Raw genomic sequence first — 17115 nt, forward strand, 5'->3', positions numbered from 1 at the left:
AAATCATTTTCAGTGATGATTCCCGATTCACAAGCTTTCCATACAATTGATTGTAGGATTTTTTTAAACTGTTCTGTGGGGTTGTTAGGTAATTCCAAGAAGGTTGAATCATCCTGAACATGCTCTTCACATTTTGTAGGTAAAAAGATGTATCTAGAATCACCAAAGCGCCACCCTTATCGGCTTTGCAACAAGTTATGTTGGAATTATTGGCAATGCTGTGAATGGCCTGTTTCTCTTTAATAGTAAAGTTGGAAGTTTTGGGATTGGGTTTTTTGTGTAAGTCCCTTAGTTCTTTGTGTATGACAGTTTTATAGGAGTCCAGGTGTTATGTCAGTGACCACGTTCTTAAAGTTCTTCAAGCACAGGTTCCTCATGAACTTGAACACGGCAATTTCGGTTTCCAGTTCATTGGAGTGATGAGTGGGTACGTAGGATGTGCCTTTTTGAAATGTGTTAATCTGGACGTTAGTCAATGTGGTGTTTGAGATGTTGATGATCAACGTTGACTCCGGGTTGACTTGGCTATTGGAAGATCTTTGTTTTTTGCTGCCTTTTCCCCTCCGGGTTCAACGCTTATACTTTGGCCTTTCTCTAAAAAATGAGCTCCAGTAAAGGAACTGGTTGATGGTGTTGAACCATTGTCATGTGCGGTAGTATCTTTGCTGGTACGATTCCTATTAGATCCTGGTTGATAAGACTCATTGGATGTTGAACTTTCCCCGTCAGTGGATCTGTTGAAAAATTAGTGTTGCCTCCGCTGGGCGTAGATGTCAGCCCAACAATAGACTTCGCCGAGTTTACAATTAATTGTATCTCTAATATTTTCTTGTTTTTCATTCATTGATTTCTTTGGCATAACTGTCTAATTGTTTGTTAATGTCATTCAAAACCGTATCAAGTTTGTCGGCAGAGAGTTTAGTGTTTAAATCTCATTTGATTTGATTGATTTCCTTTTCCAAGTCTTCAATAACTTTTGCCAATTCATCAACTATCAATTTTGTGTACACGTAGTTATACCCTTGTTTCACTTTTCCTAGCGTTGAAATACAACGTAGGCACTGGCCATCTATTGAAGTCCTTAACCCCGTTCACTACATGATATTGACTAGGTAGGTTGTTCGTGTTTAATGAGCACCTGCACGTGAAGCTTGCGAATATGTAAAATTGACTCATACCGTTACTTCCATGCCTGCTTCTAGTTCACTTTTAAACAGCACAATTTGGTGACAAGTTTCGACATGACCTGTTTACTTCTTCAATGACTTTTTACTTGCGCACTAATGATATTTTGACTTTATGTACTGCTCGGTGATGTTGGAAAGTTTCCCAGATTGGTGAGAATATCGGTTCAATCGTCTATTTTCACTGTAATAGACATGGGTGTTCAGATTTACGACCGGGTCTCACTTTCATTACTATACTGATTATTCAAGCACTACGTCTGGGTACTTTTGTTCGATCAACGCATCAGGATATCCACAGAGTAATTTTATGTGGATTTGAGACTGGAGGCGTTCAGCTCTTGATGTTGAGTTTCATTTATTGTTTCCAGAGTAATTATTCCCCTGATGAAGGGTTATTCCCGAAATGCATTGGGAATGGTAATATGGCAGTATCCTGTTTAACTGCATAAGGAGATGTTGTGAAGACCAACGTCAACATTCACATGTGGTGATGAACATTGTGCGTTAACCTGAAACCAATAAATATATAGAAAGCAAATTGACAAAATATCCGAGTAATGGAATATTCTATTGAACTTTAAAGGGGGTTTGAACCCCCAAGAGTGCAATGAGGGGACACTGGGTGAGGTTCACCCAGCGCTTGTTTCATTCAGTTTACGCCCAGAAGTCAGAGGGCGCTACCCTATTTGCACCTAAGTTGATTGACAATAAAGGCATCTCAAGAATCTTTGAAAAACAATTGTGCGCCTCACCTACTTTTCAATTTACCATAAGGGTTTGACATGCACCTTGGCACTTTGTGTGGTAGTTATCCTGGGCTTATGATCAGGAATGGTTTTATAATGTGCAGGCCCCTTAATGCTCATGACCAGTTCTTAGCCAGTCCTTTAATGCCAAGGTGGGCTGCTAGAGATGTAGTAACCCAAGGATACAGCATGCACCGCGGCACTTTATGTGTGGCAGCCACCACGGGCTAACTATTAGGAACAGATTTTTTAACAATGTGATTATATCTTTTTACATTATCAGTGTTACTTTTCATATTGTATATTTCATTTTAATATCAAGCACTGTAATATATAAATGTAAGTCTTGACAATGTTTATGGTTTTTATTGACTAATAAAACTAAATTACACCCTCACTCAGTGTAACAATTATTTGAGGATGAATCCTTCATTACCGTGGAGTATTTTACGGGGCTAGAAGCCGGTTACTCTTTGGATATTTCCGTATAGTTGTACTTGAAGAACACTCTGAATGCCCAATACCTGTCCTTTCCTAAAGCACCCTCCGCCCCGGATCTGCTTGCCACAGTCGCTACGCCAGAGGCAGGAAGGGATGGGTTACTCGGTTCTATAGATGGTTTGCTGACAATAGAACGGATGTCGCAGTACCAGCCGCAGATATAGAAAGATGGTCTGAAGAGACAGGGCTTATTCCGCACGCAAACCGCTCCTATATCCCAACTCTAGGCGTAGACTGATGCATGTTACATTGCTCCACAGATGGCGACTCCATGTGGTTGTAGAAGATTGACCCAAATAAAGATCCGTAATCGGTGTGGAACGCCCCACGCCGGATTTATGGACTTGGCATGGCAGTGCCCTGGAAGTTTAGATTTCTGGCATGTCTTTGGAGAGGAACCTAACTGAATAATGGTACAAGCGACACCGGTCAGCCCACTGGTCCTGTTTCTTGGCTAGGTGGCTGATGTCCATGACTGTAGGAAGACTTACTGCCCTGTTGCTTCAGTTGGCAGGGAGACTGGCGCCACTTGGTTGGTGGACAGACCACTGACAACAGCATGGTTAGAGGAAGCCTTATGGTACAAATCCAGTGCTGCGATGTAGGTCCAAGGATATCTGGAAACTGTGTTTGGAGTATGTCGGTACACTCCAGTGACTCGGCAGAAGCTGCACTGCTATAGCTGCTGTTTGCTTTCGCGTTCTGGTACCGACATCTGAGGTCGCTCTGCCTACAAAGTGCTGCATGTTTGGATTATTGAAGTGCTGTCATTTCTGTCATGCTGTGATGTTAATATGGGATGGGCTATTTCGTAATGTGCTACATGAATGTATCTTATATTATAAGACATGCGGATGATATAAGGCGAACATGGCTGTTTTGAATTTATGGTTTAAATAACTTAAAAGAACTTTAGAAAAAAAAAATCATCTCGCTGTCAGATCTCATACAACCCTCATCACCCACCCGACATCATTAGTTTCAGTCAATACATTTATACAGCAGACCCTATGATTAATGCCACTAGGTGCAGGTGTGCCATTGACCCTCCAATGCAGGAGAAAGTCCAAAGGCAAGAAGATATTTAGCTTCTTGTGGCAACACCCTCCGCCACCTTAGAGCCATGAAGCAGAAGCTCCGCCCCCTCGTTCTCTGAAGCCAACACCAACTCGCGTCCCATATTCAAGAGTGCCCTCCGTGTAACATCATCAAAACATCTGTATAGATTGGGCTTTACCTGCCACAGTACACCTGGAGATGATCAAAAGACCTACTAATGGCAGAAGTATGTTCTGCATAACCTAGGGTCCCGGGTCCCCTGAGCCTGCATGCCTTTTGTCAAACCAACACCTCAAACCTTGCAAGAGATGTCACTGCAGCTGCTTTGCTTGCATGTTCAGTGGTTTTGTTGTGTGTCTGAGGTCGGTTCATTGAACGATCATCTGTTCTTTCTTCTTGCAGAGCCCAAGATACAGCTTACGGAGTGGAAAGTCTCCACGCCCCTAGACTGAAGCCGAGGTTGAGGTGTCATCCATGTTGTATCCTGCGTCCCCCCTTTGTAGTCTGTGCTGCTGGATCTGGTTCTCGCCCTCCACCCCCTCAAAGGACCCGTCTTCAGCCTCCAATGCCCTTGCTCCAGACCAGCGAGGCAGGAAAGGCCTCCTCCTTGTGTCGTCCTTCCAGGCCCAGTTCAACCCCATGCGCCCTGCGGTCACTTCTCAGAACTGAGCCTCCATTGAGACTGAGGGCTACTGAGGATGCAGGGGCGGGAAGAGCCTTCCTTGGGAGCTGGGTTGGGGTTCAGTACTTTACACTGGTTCTTCGGCAGCCATGTTCCTGTTTGGACCAGTGGACACCAGTGAGGTGCCCAATGGAAGCTCTGGCTGGTCCAGTAAATTAGGGAGGGGTTGGGGGAAGGGAGATGTTCGGGCTCTTCCTGTATCACTAGTTTCTTGACTCTTACCAAACAAGCCACATGCACTGCAAACAGGATGTGGGCAGGAATACCACTTTCGTCCAATGTACTTTTAAATCAATCAGATCACAGAGTGAAAAGTCAGTATTTTTTTATTCAGTATCCTGATTTTTATAGTCTTTAATGTTATCGGGTTCTAGAGGCAGCCCAAGTTAGGATGTTCTCTTCCGGAGTGTGTTGCCTTCCATGCCCGCGGGCCGGGCCAGGACCTCGTATAATGACTGGAAAGATGTTGTTGTTTTCGGATTCAATAAAGCTCTTGTACAACTTCACGCTTCATTGTGCATTTTTGACTCCTTTGTTTTTCTAATGCGATTTTGTAATGGGGTGTTCTACAGTCACCTCCACACCCCTGAACACCTTCACAACCAATCACGATAGAGACTGCACACTGGGGATGTTTCAAAGATTTAATGTGTCCTCTGAATGTCCGTTACAAACTCTCCCCGTGAGGCCTGGGTGCAGTGGGTGGTAACACTGGCACCCACATGACTAAATGTCCAAGAAGTTGAAGTTCATGGCAGCCGTCAAGGTGTCTGAAAGCTTAGTTGCTAATTTATCTGAAAGAGGAGAAAGGGAGAGCAGAATGAGACTCATGGAAACTAATGTGACATTTCCAAGCAGATGGTGCTCCACCCCGACCCAGAATAAATTAATTGTGCATCCCAGTGTCCAGGGTGAGAGAGGTCCGGTGAAGAATTAAACCCCTCATCAATCTGAGCCCCCAAACTGGTTTTATTGAAGTGAGGTAAGGCCACTACAAAAAACATGGCATTACGACCATGCCCAAGCCCCAAACCACCCCCCACCCCCAGTTTAGCACTACTGTGCAAGTCTTGGTGCCTTCCACATGGACAAGGAGAGAGCAGTGGTGTCTGAGGGTTAAACGTTGTACTTACAGGTGTAATTTAGTCCACTTTGGTGCATCTAACAGCTGGTCTGTACACAGCCACCCACCTCAAACACCAATCTAACTTACCACACCTTGTTACCCCTGCTCCGACCACCCCGCGGCACAATTGTACGTGTTCTGTTGGCTCTGCGCGGTCTGTGGTGCCTCCCTCTCAAAGGTGATGGCCCAGAAACTCAAACAGGAGGAGATCAAGAACCGAGCGTCCTGGAGCGAACTCTCTCTATACCAAGACAATCCCAGTCTTCACTCTACAGCCACCATCGGTGGAGTGTTCCCTTCTCCAGGACTACCTCCAGTCCCCCCCTTACCGAACCTCGCTCCCAAATGTACCCTCTTTAGGGTATGAACACTTCCATATGTGCTATGTTGAAGGGAGCTTCTGGGACACACGGAAGTAGTGTAGGTAAAATGCTGCACTACCCACGAGAGCCACCCAAAGAAAAGCGTTACAACAAACAAATGATGGACGGAATGCTGACAATGCAGACATTCTCCCCCAGTCAAGAGATTGGGTTAAATCCATCGTTCTTTTGCCCACTACGCCACCCCAGTTTAGACATGGCCATATGCTTTGTAACCCAAAGAAAACAAGCCTTTGCAATGCAATTGGTCTCGCCTTTGGGACCTTGTGTATATTTAGATACGCAGCACATTAGCCTGGGTGCTAAAACATCTTCTGTTTTTAATATGGAGGAAAAGTAAGCAACAAACTGCGTGACACGCCAGGTATGGGAACACATGGAGAGAAATATTGCCTTTCATCGGGAAATGGTATAGTCCAAAGCTCTGTTTTAATATAAAATCAGGGCCTTCTGTGGTTATATTACTGAAAAGATTTGAAAAAATATTATTGTCTACAGTTGCTCGTGGAAGACTATTTCTATGGACTGGAATCTGGAGAATGCTAAAGTGATTCTGGTATTTTACTGACCTCTGCTGGTCGCTTTCTATCAAGACAGTTAAATAGAGGCAGTTGAACAGAAAAAAAGTACCTAAGCGGAAGCAGACCAGTCCTAGGGCTGATCTCCAGAGCCCACAAAGTACATATACATACAAGTATATACTAAAGTATATACAAGAGGTCTCGAATGCTCGACTTAAAAATTGTGGTGTGCCTGGTTGGTTCATCGCGAGATCAGCCTCTGCGTGCACTGAAGGACTCTGAACTGTTGGGCTGAAACTCCAATGAGGTGAAAACTCATTCTCCAGGGTGCAAGACTCCTTGTGGCCATGGCCACCATGTCGAGAATCCACGTGGCCATGAAGAAGACTGCACAGGGCTTCCAACAAACAAAACAAATCTGCAGAAGGGATCACACTAAGTCATAAGTTTAGAACAACTGCCTTCAGCAAAGCTGGATGCCGATGCTGTTTTTTAATGGATCATTTAATTGTTGTAGTTAAACACCATTCAGGAGTCTTCTTTCTTCACTGCAGCTGGTCAGGAGAGTGAACCCTCTTATACAGGGTGGCACAGTGCTTCACATAGGGGGGCAGAGGAGGCCACCGACAATAGTCTTACATATCCAAGCCTTTCACAAGAGGTAAAAAGTTTCGAATGGCAAACGGAGCATTTGAGAACACCTGGCCCGACCAGCATAGTAAAGGGTATCCGATGTCTTGTAGGTGCTTCTTCAGTTTAGTTTCAAGCAGAGTAATTTAGGGAGTGATTTAGGCATCCACGCATAGATTCGTTGACTGAGTTCCAGATCTTAAGATGTCCTGAAGAAGGCATGTTTCATTGTTCACTTTTTGTGGACTTTGGAAGATCAAGACCTAGAGGGGCCTTCACTCCTAAGGTTATTTCCCCGTGAGACAGTATTTTGTTTAGCAGATACTCTGGTGTCTTCACATACCGTGCCTTGTAGGTGATACAAGGGCTCACGTGGGTGCTGCATGCCTCTAGGTTGGCCAGGGTAGGGATGTAAGGCCAGGCATGATATGGTTAAACATTGTTCTATATAAGGGTTGTGCTGCGGAATCAAGGACTGCTTTTAGTCGTGCTAGGCATAAGCTGGGGCGGCCGGTACAGTCTTACCATAGGCAGCGCTTGCTATGACCAATGCTTGACTAGCGTCTTTAGATTAGTCTTCGCAAAGAATTGTCTGCCCTGCTGTATGATCTCTCAACAGTCACCAGTGCTCATTGCTAATGCCTTGGTGTGCATGCCAAGGATGAGGTTTGACAGGAGGTGATGTGGGCAATCGATTCTCCTCTATAACTGGGTGCATCCAGGAATTCGTAAACTGAGACCCTGTTTCTACAAGCATTCACCTATTCACTCGGCGTAAACATGAAACTGGATGGGTTGAGAATGGAACCTTAAAGCACACAGAGAGGTGATGGCCAGAGTTTCGGTGCAGAGTTGACAATTGTCTCAATTTGAGAGGTAGGGTGTCTGGATCAGTTAAGAACAATGCCATCGAGGCCGAAGTGTTCTTTTAGAAGAGAGGAGGATGCTGCAAACAAGCTTGTTGAACCATAGGGCAGGTAATGAAATGTTAGCAGACGGGTTCTCTGTTTAGGAGGCAGCTGTCTGTACTGTGCCAAGCTCTGAAACCTAAGTGTAAGGGCCCAAGAGCTTGTTGTGTGGTGAGCAGGAAGGCCACACATTTCCTGAGGTAGGGTAGGTCATGAGTGGTCTAAACCTTTCTGTTCGGCTGGGAGTGTTTCCACCATTTTAAGCAAATGTCCCAGATGGCCAATTTCGAGTGGGTCAGGAAGCAGTCTAATCTTGAAAGAGACTTCTGTACAGTTTAGCCGGAGTGGAGTTAGGGCCTTTCTGTATTTTATTTTTCTTCTTTTTGCTACTTTAGGACTGGGGTCAAGTGAATGTGGAGATGGCTTGGTCTTGGTGATTGCTTTTCTAATGCACTGCGGAGCTAAAGGCGCATCTTTGGTCAAGATGTTGTTTGGTGTCCATATTGGTGTATCTCCTGTGCTACTAGCAGAAATGTCTATCTCTGTCCTGAGAATAATGAATTTGCAGGAGAAGTAGCTGACAAATGTATCACGCCTGGATTCATCTAGTTGGTGTGAGAAGCAGTGGCGTGGGTGGAAAACTTGCTTCAGAATGCCAAGGGGCACTTTGGGGCAATTTGTAGTTCTTTGCGGTCTGCTCTTGGCTTTGTGCAAGAGTTTTCTGCGCTTGCGTCTCTAGGATTTAACTTCTGTAAGGATGTCATCTGATGGATACTTCAGCCCTGTTTCAGCCGCGTGTAGAGTTTGTACCGGCACGTTCACTTGACACGAGTATCAGTGGAAAATGATCCTGCTTATTTAAGGGCAGCTACCTTCATTACATTTCAGTTTTAGAGGTATGTTCCTTGAATGAGTGACATTGCCTAGGTATCAAAAGTCTGAGTACCGCTTAAGGGACAACCATGTCCTTGCACTGTAGGGGTAATGTTTTTGATGTCTACTGGTTCTGTTGATTACTAGATCGGAATCTCTGTAGGAGCAGTACAGTCTAAGCGAGAACCTTGAACACTGGGGTGTATTGCACAAGATTTCTTTTGCGTCACCCTTTGTTCTCCATCAATATTTCCTCCCATTTCCAGGAGTGTGTAACTGGAAGGTTACTGGTGGATTTGGCTCCGCTTTAGAACCGTTCACCTGGTGGAGCGGGAAGACAGCAGCTGAACTAAGTTTATTAGGATGAACTCAAATATCTCAAGGTGTTTTCTGAGTTTTGAGATCTAGTGCGTCTTCTAGGTTTTTTATCCGACCCAATGGTCGTGGTCAGGAGCCTCAAAGATGGCCTTAATATTCTAGCAATTAATTATTAATCTGCAGCTTTCTCCAACTACGCGGAGTGCAGACTAGCTTCTTTCCGGTCTTTGAGACACAGGAGGTAAGTCTTGCATGAGCTGCCTGTACCAGAGTGTTCTCGCGGTCACTACGGTTTTCCGGGGTGGGCATCTTTCACGGATTCGCCTCTTTTTGAACATTACCCGTCAGGCTGGGAACCCCTTAAATACATTAAGAAAGCTCGTACTACAGTAGCCTGAGCACTCGTTTTGGGCTTCTTCTCTGCCCGCCAATGATGTGACTCGTTCTTTTGCTCTGCCACGGAGGCTGCCTAAAGTCTGATTTTTAGATCTGCTGAATGGCAGCCTGCCCGGGGAGAACGAAGCGTCACAAGTGACTCTGCAGAAGATATCACTGTATTTGGAGATTCTTATGTTGAACGTTCTTCTGGATAATCCTGTGTATTTTATTTTTTCAGTGGACCTGACAATCACGGAAAGCCGGGGGTGCTATTTCCGTTTACTCTTGTTAGAATTCAGAGCCGGGCTATGCGGTCGGTGGAGAACCCAAAAAACAGCGACTACTGTCCCCTACACCCCAGCTACATGGTCTACGGAGTCGCATTTTTACCTGCACCCCTTTCGGGGTGTGTTGGGACTGAAAAGCCCTCTACATGGTAAGAGATGTGCACCCGTGCACTCACTGTCGAACTGTACTGATATCTGGATCCCCAATGCTGTTTTTGTTTCATAGGCAAACGCAGATCATGTGTGTGTGCCATGACATAAGGCCTGTCTCAGATTGTGGTATTGTTGGACTGGGAGGGAGCACCCCAATTGCTACCCTCAGAGTGGTGGAAGGCTACTGCCTTCACCAGGAGTTAAGAAGCACAAGCGCAGTGGTGGCAGCATACCACGTAGTAATCTGTAGGTGTGAACAGGCCCTTTTTAGGTCTCGCCTAGCGACGCAGCGCATGCGCTGCTCACTTGCAAGATCTATTGTCGGTATTCTTTTGGAAGTGGGGTTGGCGACTGCCCTGTCTCCCTTAGGTCCCGCCCACCCGGACTGGACTCGTCGTCAGTTGCTCGTCATGCGTGCTTCCACTGCTACCAGGGGGAGACCCGTGCCGACACCCAGCACCAGCTTACTGCCGCCACTTCGCCTTCCCAGGCCGAGCAACCCGTTTGGCTGGTGCCTTTTCCCGTACCTCGTTGCTACTTCCGATAGTTACCCTTTTTCTACCTCCTTCTTTGTTCATCAGTCTTCTCGTACTCCCTCGTCCTTCTGTCCGTCTGCAATCTCTCTCTCTATCCCGATCTCGTCTCGCACCTTTTATTCTTTGACTGCTTCGGCCCGTTCTAGGGACCTGCCTCCTTTCCTTTCAGATATTTATCTTCACTATCCCCCGCACCACCAACCCCCTGCATTTCGCCACTCCTACCTTGCCCCTGGCGGACTCTGAGCTATATACATTATCACACAATGTGAAACCGAAAGCACGAGAGCAGTGAAACCATGCGGTTTCCTAGAACTCATACCGTATATCCCCCCCCCTCCCCCGAACAAAAACAGAACTGTGGGAAAATTCCACCTCGTGAGCTACAAAGGAAATTCCGAGTGCAGAGCACTTTTCACATTTTTTTAAAACAATTTCGTTCTTTTCATTTGCAGTCTAAAACGGTAAAGAGCGTGGAGTTAAATTGAGTTTTCGGAGAGGTTTCAATGCCAGCTTAGATTGTTCGTTCATTCACATGGCGCGCGTACTCTGCACTCCAGAAGTGTTTGTGGGCATAGGACAAGCTCCCCCAGTGATGGCAGTGGCTTAATCTTCGAAGAGTACAGATCCGGCCCTTTTTGCAGCGTGCCAATTGACTCCTCCCAGATTCCGCCCACTGCTGGGCTGGCTTACATCTACTTGGGACACAGGGCCACAGCGCTTGGCCAACCCACGCCAGCTCAAGATCAGTGTTTCAGGAAGCTGGCACTCCCAACCGGCACCTTTTCACCACCTCCTGTCAGCCAACAGCAACCCTGTACCCGGCCTGCACAGACAACTACACTGCGATGGCACAGCCGTACCAACTGTCTCCCTTCCTGCCCCTGCACTATTACCCCACGATGCAGCCACAGGACAACGGTTACATGCCATGGCTCTGCAACAAACCATGCCTGCCACGGTGCTCACCCAGAGCTGGGTGCAATTAAGCAGTACAGGGACCCGAAGGCATGTGGCATCGCAGAATAAGAATGGACGTGCTGGAGGTAGGCTTTTTTCTTTTTTGCACTTTGATGTATAGCACAAAGTTGACCCGAGGGTATCGGAGCGCTTTACGTCAACACCAATTTCATAACAGAAAAAGACACAGCTTGAATTAAGGAGAACAGGCATGCACAGCGGGGGTGCAGGCGTTTATAAAGTATGTGCTAAACCACAGTGCGTATTTGGTGAGTTGCCTAAAACTGCACAGCCTAAAGATGGGAAGCCGGGGTGTGCTTGAACTGGTGTTACCTAGTTCTACAGTGCACCACTTGAAGTGCATGGGTGTAACTCAGTTAAATCCTACTGTGTAGGATTGACAGCGTCTCTAGGAGTTTATGTATAAAGGGCTGCGTGGATGGTTGTAAAAATGCTCCATTTATTAACAAGCATTTACAATGCAATGGTCTCGGCAATATTATAGGTAGAGCTATTGGTATTGCTCATTATTTTTTTATCATTTTTGTATCCCTAAATAAATGGCATTGTCATTTCTATTGGCATTAGCGTTTTTTTGCATATGTGATACCTATTGCATTAGCAGAGAGAGTGAGATAGAGAGAGTGAGGTATTGAAAGAGAGAGTGAGGTAGTGAGAGAGAGTGAGGTAGATAGAGAGTGAGGTAGTGAAAGAGAGTGAAAGTGAGTTAGTGAGATAGAAAGAGTGAGGTAGTGAGATAGAGAGTGATTGAGGTAGTGAGTGAGAGAGAGTGAAGTTGTGAGCTTGAGAGTGAGGTAGTGATGTTTTGAGAGAGAGAAGTTGTGAGATAGTGAGGTAGTGAGATAGAGTGGAGTAGTGAGGTAGAGAGAGTTATGTAGTGAGAGAGAGTGAGGTAGTGAGGGAGAGGGAATGTTGTGAAGTAGTGAGATGTAAGCAGAGTGGTGTTGTGATGTAGTGAGATAGAGAGAGGTAGTGAAAGTGAGTTAGTGAGATAGAAAGGCGCAGTAGCGACCCCCAGGCGAAGACGAGGAGGTTCTTGGCGCAGTGGCAGGGTAAGGGCTTAAGCAGCGGGGGAGCGGATGCGGTCCGGCGGCTAGATTGCCAACCTTGGTGCGGGAAACCAGATTTCGACACTCGGGGTCGCGTCCACCACTCGTGATCCTGAGTAAATCACTTAACCCCCCCTCGTGCCTGAATGCGCAACGTAACCGGCGCGCATGTAAAGCGCTCCAATACCTTCGGGCGAGTTCGCGCTATATAAATAAAAAAAAAATAAAAAAAGTTAGGACAAGTACTTTACTAAAGCTGGCTCCTATTACTCCTTAATGTGCACCGGCATCCCCTCATTCCGAATGCACCGATCGTAAAGGAGTCTCCCCCGAGTGGAATGCTAAGTGGGCGCCATTGGTGCGGAGGGCGCAGGAGTCGGTGGAACAGATAGTAACAAGCACACCACTGCCTTTCTCCGAGGCGAAGCAGAAATACCTCGGAGAAACGCAGCAGCGGTTTTCAGATTTGGGGGCGTGGCTAAAAAGTGGAAAGAAGAGCAGGGAACACGCCCCCGAATCTGAAAAAGACGGAGCCTATTTGGAGGGACGGCTCTCTCCTCCAATGGCTGGCCTCCGTTTAGTAAGCCAGCCAATGGAGGAGAAGCAAAAAGAGAGGCGGGCTAAATAGCCACTCTCAGAATCATTTAATCTCCGGACTTCCGGTTCTGCCTTCGGCAGACCGGACGGTCCCTCGACCTAAAAAGGACAGCATAACATACAAACGACAACTTTTTTAAAAATCTGTAACGCATGCGGAAGAAAGGCGAGCACCTGCTCACAAGAGCGTAACGCATGGCCACCACTGCTACACGTGAGTGAGAATCTGTGTGCTAACTCTGTTCTGGAAGGGTGCAGGGCTACTCTGTTCTTTAACAATTAATCATTAATATCATTAAAACACGTACTTTGCGCTTACACCTCAAACCGTGTACCATTGAGTTAAATAAATCGGGTGACTGGAATAAGAAGCATTGAAAATGCAATAGGTCTCGCCTTTGATTAAGTTAAAGCCATTTGCTTTGCTAATGGTATTATATAGCAAAGCAAACGGCTTTAACTTAATAAAAGGCGAGACCTATTGCATTTTTAATGTTTGTTTCTAAATACGTTGAAGTCTGTTACTGAACATCAAAGACTTGGCTCACTAAAACCTGCAACACAAACATTCAGACTTTCGTGACACGTCCGGTTGCTAGAATCGATCGCACTAAAGTAACAGGTTAGCACTCTCATTCAGTTTGTGCTAAACCCTTGAAAAAAAATTCTTAAATTATGTAGGTCCTCTGTAATATATCTCCATTTAAACATTAGGGAAAGGTGGTGCCTAAAATGTGGTAATATATGTAGCATTGCCACAGCAGGGGTGTAGTTATCAATAGCGAAGCAGCTCCGGGGCCCCGAAGAGTTTGGGGGCCACTGAACTCCTGTCATGAATGTATTTCACTACCCAACGAACAGACCGAGCCTCGTTTGCTCGCCAGCACGGTGGCCCATGGCTTTTCGCTGCGCCACAGGGTTAAAGAACACCGAGGCACTGGGCTTGCCTGGGGGTTTAGACAAGTAGATAAGCTGCTATCGAACGACCAGTTTGCCTGATCTTTTTTATTAGATGTAACTTTTGTATCAATATCCGTTTATCTAATACAACTTGTACAAAAAGAGTTTCTTTTGTGAACAGACCAACCCTCAACAAATTACCTTCAAGCGTATGTATTCATTCTTCCTTTCTGTGTGCCAGCAGAAAGGGGTCCGAGGCAACCTCAAGTTGGTATTCACTGTTTTATAAAACATTACATAAAATAGATACAATTAATCTATATTTATAGTTTTCTGACATATGATGCATAGTGGGAAATGTCTGGTTCTTAATAATGTAATGCTGTGATGAAACTGCAAGCCATGAATTATTTCTCAAATTAAAATCCATGCGGCTTGATTTGCATAGCTCGAAAGGTGAGTTTGCTTGAGATGTGAAGAAATCGGAGACCTGTCACTATTGTGAGGGAGAACTTTGAGTTGTGCACGCTTTGTGTTTCACATTTGTATGTATGCTGCATTATCATTAGCCAGGAGATGCTGAGATTATTTTACATACCTCCACTATGGTTGATAGGTGTTGCGTACCGCATGCGAATGTTTGTAAAGAATGATTTGGCGCCACCCAGAGGCCAAAAGCCAGAATGACTGCTTGACGATAATTCTAAATGTTCGATGCATTGCAAACAAGAAACGCGGTGCTTTCTTCCAAACAAAAGTGCCTAGTGTCACACCGCCAGTGAAGCCTGCAGTCTGCACGTGCACATCTTCTGTCCCACCGCGTGCTCATCGGAATCGTATTGATTCCATAAGGGCCTCGCATGGTGAGAGCAGCCCATGCGCGCTGCTAACGCCGGGCAAGACCTAAAAATACACACACACACCCCCCCCTACCCGCCAACAATGGTGTTGAGTAAATGTACAGCACCTACTATGGTCTGCTGAATCTGACCTTGCTTAATATAACAAGTACTCGGGTAAAACGCTCCAATACCTTAGATTCAAGCTTACTATGTATAAAATTGCTAGGGGGGGGCGGGCGGACAGGCGATCCAGTCTTTCACAGCATGAGCAAACTTCCTATACCCTTTGCATGTACACATAACGAACGGCCTGTGCTGCTTGTTAAACTCGTCTTCCCCCCACCAAACATCTAGAGCGCACAGCTGAAATGCAGCAGAAGATTTACTTATAATAAGTAAATAACATCTCTACTCCCTGCTTTATAATTAGGATGACATTTTGTGAGATTTAATGAGTGGCCCTGTTTTTCACACATTTACAATGCCCACAGCTCTAACTCTCGCAAATGCGAGACCTATTGCATTGCAAATGCTTGTTACCCTGTGTCACTGGAGTGATGCCTACAGGCTCGCTCACTTTTTTAAAGTGCGGCTGCACTATGCTTAACTTACCCTGGGCCTACATCAGAAACTGAAAATGTGGCTTTTTAATCCGGCTTCATGGTTTGGTCTCTTAGCCAGTCAACATTAGAGGTGCAGAGCGCCAGGACACTCCCTGGAGTAATCGAGCGCTATACAAGTGCCCTTTACATTACATTGGTGTGAAGTGCTGCGCAGCACAGAAGTGCCGTAAATCTGCTGGGTATATATGTGCCTTTGAGAGGGACAACGCTGTGCTGAGTAGTGCGTGCCTGGTATATGCTAGTGCCTAGGAGTTGTAGAGTCCATGAAGGGTGTAGTGCTGTGCAGAGTAAATGATATGCTGGATGTATGTGTGTCTCTGAGTGGTACAGTACATGGAAGATACAATACTGTGCAGTGTATGTATACTATACACACGCACTGGGGCATTGGGTAAAAGGCCTCGACCCTCACTGTTCAGCCCAATAGCCCCTGCATGCCCTTATATAAAGTTTGAGAGGCCACATGTAACGGATAAACCTTTGCATCAATTTTCTATGAATCATAATTTAGAAATATAAATTCCATTTAGAATAATTCTGATGCAATGTTTATCTAGACTGGATGTCTGTGTATTGGATTAGGCTTGAACCATGAAGATAGATGCATTTCATCCAAACGCTCTCTCTAAAGATATAAGCTGAGATTTGGTATTCAAAGAACCTGCATTTGAAAAATTATTTTGGGGTGCCTCTTCCATTAAGAATTGGTTTGAATTCCATTTTTTCCCACCAAGGGACACCTGGTTGTGCACTAGGTTTTGTAGACTTGCTGAAAGATTTTATCCCAGAATGTGAGAATGTGGTGTTATCTCACAGCGATTATAATGGTCAGCATTCTGTACTGGCGACACACGCATCCAACATGTTGGCGAGTTTCTCAACGGCAGAATGGGCAGCCTGGCTACAAATGACCTCACTGACACACTGCTCCAGTTAGAGTCTTATGTGGAGACCATTATGTACGTATCAACGGTACACTGATTAAATGCACTCATTCACTCAACGCAATGAATAGTGGGGACGGGCCTTCTTTATAGAAAGTTAGTTATTTGTATTCCTATTTTAAATGATGAAGTCGGGGTATAATAATAATGTGAATTCAATGGCGACAATAGTGTAGGTGGCGCAGGGCGTGAACAAGGTGCAAGAAACTACTACGTATGGGGTAAAATAACCGCGCTGGTTATAGAATCCCCGCTCTCTGAAACAATCTGTCGGAGCCTGTTACAAATCACAAGTCTTCCCTAATATAATCCAAAATGAGGACCAATGGATCTGTGTCGATGTTTCGACCGCACAGTTGTTTACAGGGAGTCATCAGGACAACCTTCTTGCTACTGAACTCACCGACAAGAGAAAACAGTAAGAGGCCCGTTTGGTCAGTGCAGTCGTTGCATGGCCATATGTTCACCAGACAGCGTACTCGCCGCTTAATGTGAACCCCAGGTATACACTCATGAGTGCACAATAGTATTGAATATGCTACTTACCAGTATGCATCTGTTCTTGGCATGTAGGGCTGCTGACATTCATATCTGTGCATAGATCGCCGCCTAGTGTTGGGTCCGGATGTTTGCACGTTGTTGTCCTGGAAGAGTCTTCGAAGTATCCTTGGATAGGTGACTCCTCCCCTGGACTACAGTGCGCATGGGCATCCTCTCCATCCTCAGATTGTTTTTCGCCATTGTGGCAGTGATGGAGTAGATACAGAAAGTGATGACCATGCTTACAGTAATTCTGAGAGCTGCAGCTGCTACAGGCGCCGGGGAGGAGGGAGGGCGATATGAATGTCAGCAGCCCTACATGCCAAGAACAGATGCATACTGGTAAGTAGC

The 17115-nt window shown here is 45.7% G+C and overlaps 2 protein-coding genes across 5 annotated transcripts in view; one reads left to right on the forward strand and one right to left on the reverse strand.

Annotated features, from left to right (window-relative positions):
- The window catches only part of LOC146797159 (uncharacterized), a 110446-nt gene extending 105765 nt beyond the window's left edge, over positions 1 to 4681 (forward strand). For all 3 annotated transcript variants that reach the window (XM_085629849.1, XM_085629847.1, XM_085629848.1), the window contains exon 10: positions 3896 to 4681. In XM_085629849.1, coding sequence (XP_085485975.1) covers positions 3896 to 3940 — 45 coding nt within the window. In that variant the 3' untranslated portion in view covers positions 3941 to 4681. The remainder of the gene's footprint in view (positions 1 to 3895) is intronic.
- Positions 4682 to 4805: 124 nt separating this feature from the next.
- The window catches only part of GNL3L (G protein nucleolar 3 like), a 64923-nt gene continuing 52613 nt past the window's right edge, over positions 4806 to 17115 (reverse strand). For both annotated transcript variants that reach the window (XM_085629846.1, XM_085629845.1), the window contains one exon: positions 4806 to 4969. In XM_085629846.1, coding sequence (XP_085485972.1) covers positions 4902 to 4969 — 68 coding nt within the window. In that variant the 3' untranslated portion in view covers positions 4806 to 4901. The remainder of the gene's footprint in view (positions 4970 to 17115) is intronic.

This window comes from Triturus cristatus, chromosome 10, assembly GCF_964204655.1.
Source record: "Triturus cristatus chromosome 10, aTriCri1.1, whole genome shotgun sequence".
Lineage (NCBI taxonomy): Eukaryota > Metazoa > Chordata > Amphibia > Caudata > Salamandridae > Triturus > Triturus cristatus.